General features: G+C 31.2%; 1 protein-coding gene across 1 annotated transcript; it reads left to right on the top strand.

Annotated features, from left to right (window-relative positions):
* The first annotated feature begins 5,484 nt into the window (after nt 1-5,484).
* On the top strand, nt 5,485-8,115 carry LOC109163802 (thermospermine synthase ACAULIS5-like). Its single transcript, XM_019312508.1, has 10 exons — nt 5,485-5,705; nt 5,955-6,021; nt 6,146-6,240; nt 6,334-6,436; nt 6,572-6,660; nt 6,764-6,920; nt 7,065-7,140; nt 7,286-7,344; nt 7,500-7,636; nt 7,735-8,115. Exons 1-10 carry the CDS (start codon nt 5,578-5,580, stop codon nt 7,820-7,822), a joined length of 999 nt encoding a protein of 332 aa, XP_019168053.1. The 5' UTR covers nt 5,485-5,577; the 3' UTR covers nt 7,823-8,115.
* Nucleotides 8,116-11,256: the final 3,141 nt, after the last annotated feature.

The raw sequence follows: 11,256 nt of genomic DNA, 5'->3' as shown, positions 1-11,256 counted from the left end.
AATCATGACCCATACAACTTCAGGGTTGTATCAAATCGGTCTAGGAGATCGGATTATTTTAATCCACTAACAATAAGAGTTTGGTGGTTGTGATAGGATTCCCGATCCCACATGATCGTGAATCTTCTCTTGAGAGAATTGAGCCTACTACCGACCTACATGGGCCATCCTTTGGTCGACTAGGCCTGGGTCGGGAAAACACAATGTGATCGGATCTGCTCGAGAAAGGGATCTCTGTCCCCTGCTCAAATACTTGGCAAGTGCAAAGTATATAGACATAGTATAAGCCTTTATATATATATATATATATATATATATATATATATATATATATATATATATATATATATTATCAATTTTGATATTAAAAAGGTGAAGTAGCTTAATTGGATATAACTTTAACCATTAAATATGATGTCAAATCACTTAGGGAAGGGGCTGCGAGTATATTGAAGTCATTGAAACAGATGGGTTGTTTTCTAAATGCTAGTATTGCATATTGAATATTATTGACTATCCAATTAATGTTGCGCTGCATAAAGGAGTTTTTGAAAGTTGAAATTGTTGAAATATTAATTACGATAAAGTGTGTTGCAAAAAATTAAAGACTCAATGGAATAACTTTAATCTCCATTGAAAATGAGCTTTTGGAAGAAGTTGATATCAAAAGTTCGGTAAATGATTTTGCGTCTAAATGTGCACGGTGCATGTCACTTTTTTAAATGAAATTTTAGATTTATTTTCTTATACAATATTTATATTTTGATACATCTTTTTGAACAATTATTATTTATATATATAAATTACTTGAAAAAAATCTCCAATTAAGATATTACATAGTATAGGGCCGCAATTTTTATTGAAACGGCCCTAAATAGGGGGATGGGGATGGGGATGGGGATGGGGATGAGGATGGGGATGGTAGTGATGATGAGGGGGTTCGGCTAAGCACGCCAGTTTTCATCTTTTGAGCATAGCCAGACTTGCGTGAATGATGTTTCCCATTGCACGCCTCTCTCTCTATCTCTCTCAGAGTCCAACCAAGATTTTGCACAAGTTTCTGAAAATATATAATAAATATATATATAGTGACGTGAAGCCCTAATTTTCTGGTATTTGTCACCCCATCCATTACCCACTATTCAATTCCCATGTTCATGAAACAATCATTCTATGTTTGAACTACTCTTTGTCTTTCCCCTGAAGTGTAAAAGAGAAACAATTTCAAATGATACAATCTAAGTGCTCTTAAATGTCGTCCTATATTATATTTTATTATATTATGTCTTGTGCTTGGCTGCTGGCATGTTTCCTGCATAAGTGCTCTGCCATCATCTTGTCTTCTTCACCGGCCTCTAAAATCTTTCTTCTCATTATCAACTTTGATATCTACTGCAAACATCAGATTGAGTGTATCTTTTCGTATATTATTATTACCATTTTTTTTTGGAATAAGGTTCAAATTGGCCACTGAACGTAACCTGAAAATGCAATTAGGCCACTGAACGAAAAAAAAGTGCAATTAGGCCACTGAACACTCTAAAAATGTGCAATTTCACCTGATAGCAGGTTATCTGCTTACGTGGCAGCTGAGTTGGCATTTTTAATAAATTTTAAATCATTTTTAATAAATTTTAATAATAAATTTTTATTTAAAAAATAAAAACGCCTTTATTTTATTTTTTATTTAATTTATTTTTCAATTTTTTATAAAATTTATTATTAAAATTAATTAAAAATTATTTAAAAATTATTAAAAATGCCAACTCAGCTGCCACGTAAGCAGGTAACCTGCTAAAATTGATGGTAACCTGCTATCCGGTGAAATTGCATACGTTTGGAGAATTCAGTGGCCTAATTGCACGTTTTTGGAATGTTCAGTGGCCTAATTGCACTTTTTGTTCGTTCAGTGGCCTAATTGCATTTTCAGGTTACGTTCAGTGGCCAATTTGAACCTTATTCCTTTTTTTTTTTAAACCCAACAGGATAGTTCAAGTGGCAAATGAGCTCTTTTTGTGAAGGTGAATTCCGGGATAACTCAAGTTTGATTCCCACAAGTGACGATTTCCTTTGGCTTAGCTCCCGTGCCCCTCCGGAGCGAACGGGGATTAGTCGCGTGGACCACACAGAGAAAGTAGTTTACACCAAAAAAATTACCATTTTTTTTTAAAAAAAAAAAATTATTTGTAATTCCTCTTCTCAAATGTGCAAAAAGTTAAAGTACTTGGTCATATTAATCACAAGAAAATAAGTTTTCAAAAAAAAAAAAAATCACAAGAAAATAAAGTTGTATGTGACAAATATATCTCAGCTTTTGATTTCGTTTTTTTACAAAAAGATACGCTAGAAGCTCTCTAATTATTACACTCTTTATTTCATTTTATATATGTCTAACTCGATCAATTGATGATACTTGCACTATTTACAATATACTTGTATTTCATTTTAGCACTTTCATAATATTTTTATTATAAGAAAAATTATACCTTCTACAAATATGTCAATTATCAATGTTACTCCTGAATTATTAATAGTATAAATATTGTCTTTTAATTTTTAAAATGTGACATATATTGCTCATTCCTTAATAGGAAGAAGGAGTAGAAATATTGTTGTCGACGGAGGGAGAACAAATGAAGAAAGAAAAATAAAGGGCATAAATTATAATTTTTTCCTTTTTATTATATAAAAGTACAGTAAGTGTAGACTAAAAATGCAACATTGACATTGTAAACACGAAAAAAAATGTTTTTTTTTTTTTTTTTTTTAATGATAATAGCACACAAATTACACATTAAAGGTAAATCACATTGAAAATATTATGGGAGTGTTTGGTAAATAGTTGTTAGCTAATTGAGTTAGTGAGTTTGATTAGTTAATAGTATTGACTCATTGTATAACATCTAGCTGTTAGCTGATAACTAATTATATGTAAAATGATTTTTTTTCAAAAAGAATAAAAAAAAAGCTGCTTTAAGCAGCTTTTTAAATTTTAATATTTTAAAACAATAAGTTGTTACAAAAAGCTAATTAACCAAACACTTATATTATTGGTTGTTTAACCAAGTCGAACAAGTCAAAATTAACTAATAGACTAACTATTTTACCAAACAAGGGTATTGTATAATCAATTGGATATATATATATATATATATATTAGTAGAAATACAAGTTTTGAATAGTATAGGAAAAGTAAGTTAAAATATGGCATGCATTATTATTATTATTTTTTTATTTATTTATAGGAAGTGAGATACCCAATCACATCTAATGTTTTCACTGAGGCTTCAACCTATCACCTCTCACATTGTTTAAGACCGGACCATTTAATTATTTATGATATTAAAATTAAATATTTGAATAGTGGGAGTTAAGGGTATTATAAAATATGGCATGCATACGTGGTGTAATTCATTTGACGTTTGCGAATGCACGCGAGGAAATCATCCTCAAACATCACACCACCTTGAATGACCTTTTTACCTCTTATATATTTTGATGACGTAAAAGTTGTAGTTTACACAATCTTTTTCACAAATATCCAAATTGATTTTTGTTTTTTTTTTTTTCGTTTCTTCTTTACTTTCGTAATAATACACAACATATGATATATGGCCACGATTATGATGCCTTCATACCGCCCTCCACGCTATTATATTACTCTCCATATAAACATGCATGCATCATTATCATTTGTGGGAGGTAGCTTAGGAGTAGGCATCATTTGTGTGAGGTTTTTGAGATAGGAGTAGCTAGGCATCATTATCATCGGTTACCAGGGACGGAGCTAAAAATTCGGTTGAGGGGGGCGAAACAGTACAGACGGATTCAAAAAAAATTTTCAGAAAAGGCGAAACATTAAAATAAAAGAGATAATTTAAAAATAAATAAATAAACTACCTAAGAAATATAATTGTAAATATTGTTGGATATGGACGAAAAATAAAATACATTGAAACCTTATAAAAATATTCTTAACAAAATATGAAACATAATTAATAAAATAATTTGAATAGAAAACACATTATAAATTACACATCTTATTATAGAGAGTGTGTGTGTAATATTAAAAAAGCTATTAACAAAGAATTGTAAAAATATGTTAAAATAATTTGAATAGAAAACACAATATAAATTACACATCTTATTATAGAGTGTGTGTGTAATATTAAAAAAAGCTATTAAAAAAGAATTGTAAAACTATGTTGATGCTAAGATTGGAACCCTTAACTTCATTATTACCAAAGATATGCTCTACCACCTACTCTAACTCACTTCTTGTTAACATTTTATAATTTTTTTATACTAATACTAAAACATGTACTATATATACATATATACATACAAATACTATATGGGGTGGGGTTGGGGGTGGGGGTGGGGTGAGGGGGGGAAGTCGCCCCCCCTGCCCCCCTCTCCCTCCGTCCCTGTACGTTACAACGATTAAAATGTTAACTTATAAAAGGTATATATATATATATATATATATATATATTATAAAAGTATACATTTTTGTAACAGTAACAAGTTAGAGATTTTGTGATCTAGTAACATGAAATTGTTCTTCCATTATGACAGAGTCAGTAGTAATAAAGAAAAAAAAACTAAGAAATAGAGTAACCTCATTTGTTTGGTTTTTATCGATTTTTAAGAAAGAAAAATCTAACAGAAAACCAAAGCAATTTGCGCACCCAGCTAGCGAGTAGTGGGCAAATTATGTTGTGAGCACGTGCCCCCCTTGCAAGGTGGGCACAGTTCCATTCCATAATTTCTATATTGTAAATTCATAATTTTTATATTGTAGATTCATAATTTATATACTATAGATTCATAAAATTTATACTTTAGATTCCAATTGTTGAACTCTGTTTTCACAAATCAGAGAACTATATGTTCATAATTTGATAACTATACAGTTTAGAAATTATTAATTTACAGTACAGAAATTATGAATCTATAGTACATATATTATGAATCTGAAGTATATAAATTATGAATCTACTGTATTTAAATTATGAATCTACGATTTAGAAATTATGAATCTACAGTATAGAAATTATGGATCTACAGTATAAAAATTATGAATCTACAACATAAAAATTATGGATATGAAACCGTGCCCACCTTGCATAATGTTCTGCGAGTAGTGCATGCGCCAACTAGACATGATTGAGTAAGTGGGTTGCACAAAAATGTGTTACTTGCAAGAGAAAAAAATACCATAAAACACTCCACCCCCATTAGTCTAAAAACTTACACTCAATCTTTTTTGTTCCTGTAAAAACTCTTTCCAAAAACACAAATGTGACTTGCTCTAATCTAAAGAAGCATTTTATCCCGGCTCTTAGATATTATATTCTAGGAAACTTAAAATAATATGATAACTAGTACTAAACTTGTAGGGTGTAGCTAGTGTACGTGTAATCCACGTGTAGTACCCTTCCCCGTTGTTATATATAGCCCCTCCAAGCTATCAAATTTTGTCCACACAACCCAGCATAGCACAGCACACTTAGCTTAGCTTAAGTTTAGTGTGCAAATTAAAATAAAATAAAATCTTGAAGATTAGATAGAAAAATGGGTGAAGTTGATGCAGCTTTCCCCGGGAATGGGAATGGGAATGGTGTAGTGGGAGGGCAAAGAAAGAGCTGTTGGTATGAAGAGGAGATTGATACCGACTTGAGATGGTGCTTTGCTCTTAACAGGTATTCCCTTGTCAAGTTTTGCCTGTTGTACTTACTATTCATTCGTCAAATTAATTCTTTCTTCTTTTGTTTATTTACTTTAGTATTTTTTATATATTTTAATTTCTCTACATGTTCTGAAACATCGGTCCATCAAAGTATAAACAACAACAAATACACACACTCTCTCTCTACTTTGAACAAATTAAGAGTGTGTTTGGTTGGAACATGGAATATATAATTGTTTTTGGCACATATATATACGTACAGCATACTGCACACAGGAGCTAGTCAGTATCAGGACATTCAGCTTCTGGACACAAAGCCCTTTGGAAAGGTTAGTTCGTTTTGTTTAAACTCATAAATTAATTATTATTTCCAATAATATTACAACCTAGCCAGTAAAAGAAAATCACAATTAGCTTAGCTTCAAATTATTAATTATTAATTTAAACGTACAGGCGCTGGTGATTGATGGAAAGCTGCAGAGTGCTGAAATTGATGAATTTATCTACCATGAGTGCCTTGTTCATCCACCATTGCTTCATCATCCAAAGTATATATATATATATATATTATTAATTAATTTCTATTGTGCTCATTAATTATATTCAATTCAGAATATAATTAATAATTTGGTTATTTGCAGTCCCAAAAGTGTGTTCATCATGGGAGGTGGTGAAGGTTCTACTGCCAGAGAGTTACTGAGGCACAACACAATTAATAAGGTTGTCATGTGTGACATTGATCAGGTTAGTTAATTAGTTACTTAGTTCCTCTGATCTGATCTTCCAATATAATTAATTACTATGTTATGATCTTTTGAATTCATCATATGAATTATTGAAGTTGTTAATTGGTTCCATGATATGATATGATATATGCAGGAGGTTGTGGACTTCTGCAAGTCTTATTTGGTGGTTAACAGGGAAGCTTTTTCTGATCCAAGACTTCATCTTGTCATTAATGATGCCAGGTTCCTTCAATTCCATTATATTATATTAAATTACATTTTGGGTGTAATTATATATATATATATATATGAAAGTAAGTATATATACATACATGCATGCATGCAGGGCTGAGCTTGAAAGCAGAGAAGAGGGTTATGATGTGATCATAGGAGACTTAGCAGACCCCATTGAAGGAGGGCCTTGCTACCAGCTTTACACCCAATCCTTTTATCAAACCACTGTCAGACCAAAGCTCAATCAGGGTGGCATCTTTGTCACTCAGGTCATTAATTAATTAATAATTAAGCAATAATTAATTATTAGCACTCAGTACAGTATGTGTGTATCATAAACTACTACTATACGAAACATTAAATTATTATTATTCCTTATCCATCTTGACTGAGATAGTATATACTGCGGGCAGGCCGGACCAGCTGGGATCTTTAGCCACACTGAGGTTTTCTCTTGCATCTACAACACTCTCAAACAAGTTTTCAAATGTAAGTCCACGCGTTTTCATGATATATATATGACTAAGTAAATTAAATTAAATTTTCTAAGTTGCCTTGTTTCTTGTACAAAATTATTAGATGAATGTATAGACACTATAGTACAGTAAATTTATTTTTTGAGATGCATATGCAGATGTTGTGCCTTATTCTGCTCACATACCTTCCTATGCTGACACATGGGGATGGGTCATGGTACGTACCCCAACCCACTACATACTATCATAAATCATATATAGGATTCAACATTATTATATTCTCCTTAATTAATTTTTCAGAAAATATGAGAACTATATTGCTTAAAATTAATTAAAAGATTATGATCGAATAAAATAATAAATGACGTACAGGCCTCAGACACTCCATTTGAAGTGAGTGTGGATGAGTTAGACCAGAGAATGAAGCAGAGAGTGAAAGGGGAGAACAGATATCTTGATGGCAACACTTTCTCATCTGCTTCAACCTTAAGCAAAGCAGTCCGGATCTCGTAAGGATCAACATTCATTTCATTTCTTAATTAACAAACATCATATATTATTATATTGTTTGTGAAGATCAGATGATATGTTTTGTTTTGTTTTGTAGATTGGAGAATGAGACTCATGTTTATACAGAAGGGAGTGCAAGGTTCATTTATGGACATGGTACTGCCTGCACACACAACCAAGCTTGAGAACAGAATTAAGTTGCACTATTGTCTTAATTATTATTATTATTATTATAGCAGATCGAGTTGCAGAGTGACAGAAGAGTGGCAACTTTAAAATATTATTATGTTTTGTTTCTCTATGCTTTTTCTCTATGTATTCTGTTCATCCATCTCTACCTTAGCTTGCTGAAACAATATAATGTAGGAACTAACTTTAATTTCAAAAGAAAGAATATGAAGCCCAACCAGGCTATGAATTTGTACTGTTTTCTTGCTTGATCAAGAGTTCAAGACTGTTGGAAAAAAATAGTCGGCTATTTTATGATACAAATATAGGTGGTAGGGGTCCACTCCCAATTTGAATCGGGTCAAAATAATATTTTTCTCATCTAGAAAAAAGAAATGTATTTGTACCACTATATATAACATACAAATATAGGTGGTGGGTCTACTCCCAATTTGAAAAGATAATGCATGTTTGAACTAAAACAATTTATGGCAGGCATGGCATAATCACCATCCAGTACAATACAGTGGAATATAATAGCTTACTGATATTTCTCATATTAGCTTATTGTTGCAGATTAGATCAGATGAGATGTTTGGCAGTCTCTATTCTCTTAATAGAGATTGGTTCAATCTCTCAATATATATGATCTGTCCCTCCCTCCCAGCATGGATGGATGAGGGTACTTGCCTTCTTCTTTAGTGGCAATGGCACTCGGCTAGTGTTCACACGTCACCGGAATCCTAATAACCAATTATTCTAGGTGAATAATTGACTAATCGGTAAATGGGTTTAGATGCACTAAAATAACAAGTTAAAATTTAATTGTAATTTTTAAAGTTCAAGGGCCTAATTAATTTCTTACATAAAGCTCCATAACAAATATATTGCGAGTTCGACCTACTCTAGCTCTGACTTCTGAGATGGTAACGTCGTGATTTGCAAGTATTATACGACAAATTAAAGGCAAAGTACATATGAATATGAAGATAAAGAAGAGAGTAGGGGATCCGAATAGAGAAAGAATACGGAGAAAGCAAAGAGAGAAAACTGATCAAAACCACATCTTTTATTGATAACTGCCCATCTTTATGCATCAGGTGGTAATGCATATAACCAACGCTAATAAAGGGATAGTGGGATAATGGTTATAAATAAGTATATATTTACAATACTCATCCTTTGTCAATTGTCATTATCAATTCATACTCACGTCTCGGTAAAAACCTCGTTAGAAAACCTCTTGTGGGAAAAACTTAGCTGATGAAAAGAGTACAGGTCGTATGTAAAATCAGGTATTATACCGGTTGCCTCGTTAAAATCCTTAGCCTAAAAAAATTAGAGGGAGAAAAACTTAGCTAAGGGAAAAATAGTACAACCAGATGGCTTTAGGACATAATCTTCATAATTTTGGGGGTTTGTCTATTTAAATATTTATTTGCAACTATCATCTTTAGACATTACTATATCATACTCATGCCTCATTAAAACCTCACTAAAAATACTCAATGAAAAAACCTAGTGAGAGAAAGAGTACATGATATGTATGCATTCATGTGTTGCACTAGCAGCCTCGTTAAACTTTAATTAAAAAATTATATAAAAAATCAATCAAAGGAAAACGAGTACAGTTACGTTGTTGGTCTTCATAACCCAATTTTCAGGATTATTTAAGTCCAATCTTCAAGATTGATTCAAGTAAATGTCACTCCCCGTGAAGATAACAAGATTGATACATATATTAATAATATACGACGTCGGCTATGACGTGGTATATGAAATATTAAAAAAAAAAAACTAAATTCACCTACGACGTCGTCTAGATAAATAGCCGACTTCGTATTGTATTTATTTTTTTACTTTTTATTTATAATGTTGGCTATTTGTTAATAGCCGACGTTATAGGTTTTATAAAAATAAAATAAAAATTAAATTAGGCTTTAACGTCGGCTAAGTATATAGCCAACATTAAAAGCCCGACGTTATATGTGAATTCTGTAGTAGTGTAATTGGTGGAGGCTAGATAATTATATGTTCTTTTTTCATTATTTGCTACATCTAAAGACCAATAAAGATAATTATCTTATATACCCAACTTCCACTAAACCTAAAACCAACGTCACGATAGGATGATAAAAAGAACTTCAACAAAATACAATAATACATAAAAATACAATTTAGATTAAAATTGTAACCCACTACATTCACATTTTGTATAAACCTCTACACACAATCAATTAGCATATTAAAATAACTAAATTGCATATATTATTCATTAAGGTTTGAACTCAATGAAATATAAAAAATGAGTAATTTACATTCAACTAAAGAAAAAAATGTAATAAACTAACATATTAAACTTACAATTCAGTGTATCTTCAATCCCAAATAATCTTCTGCTTGTCATTTTTGCTTCTCAAATTCCTCCTCAATCAAGACAAAGAAGTATTTACCAAGAATTTTGCGCTAAGAGTAGCATATATATATATATATATATATATATATATATATATATATATATATATATATATATATATATATATATGAAGAATCATTGCGAGAATTTGGGGAGAATTTTAAAAATGACCAATATCTCCTTTTATAATTTGAAAATTAAAAATAAATTGTTAATGTTAACAAAATAAGTAATGGATTGGAAATGTCACCTTCAACATAATTAAAGAAGAAAATTTGTATAGGGTAATAATTCATGAATTGAGTCTACAATTTAGGTGTAACTAATGGATTAAAACCGTAACTTTCCCAATATTCTATGCCTAATGACACTTTCAGCCAATAATGAATACAATGCAAGCGCCAAAAATATCCATAAAACCCTTCTATTATAAGTTCAAACTATTGATTTACTTACACTTGTGAAAACTTGTAACTTCTTTAGCTATTTGAACATACCATCATCTAGTTGAACAACACCATCATCTAATACTCTTGGTTATATTGAACACAACATCCTCTAATTCTTTCGGTGATCTAATTCTTCAACAAACACCGTCAGATGAATATATCATCACCATAAGAGGAAACCTTCACACTGACTAATTCATGCTCTACATGTAAATAGATGTTGAATGTGGTTAAGTGTTTACTTTCAATACAATAGTAAAATTCTCTTCTTCTTTTTTAGATCTTTGAATGTGGTTGCTCTTCGTTTAAAAAAACATTAATAACCTTGTGCTTTGGGAGTATAAACCTAAAACTCTAACCGAAAATAATAAATATTACCCTATTAATGATGTATGCCGAACAGAGTCATCAGTATATATATAATGCATGCTTTTCTATTTTTGGCATTCAATTCGGTGACAAATTAGCACAAGAGAAACTCCTTGTATTCAATGTGTACTTTTTTATTTTGGGCATTTGATGTCGTATAGAATCCATACTGGAGAAGCTCCCTATAGATATATTGTTGATCCATTGTTATGGATGT

The sequence above is a fragment of the Ipomoea nil genome, unplaced genomic scaffold (genome assembly GCF_001879475.1).
Source record: "Ipomoea nil cultivar Tokyo-kokei standard unplaced genomic scaffold, Asagao_1.1 scaffold3043, whole genome shotgun sequence".
Classification (NCBI taxonomy): domain Eukaryota; kingdom Viridiplantae; phylum Streptophyta; class Magnoliopsida; order Solanales; family Convolvulaceae; genus Ipomoea; species Ipomoea nil.
This window is presented reverse-complemented; position numbering and strand designations above follow the sequence as displayed.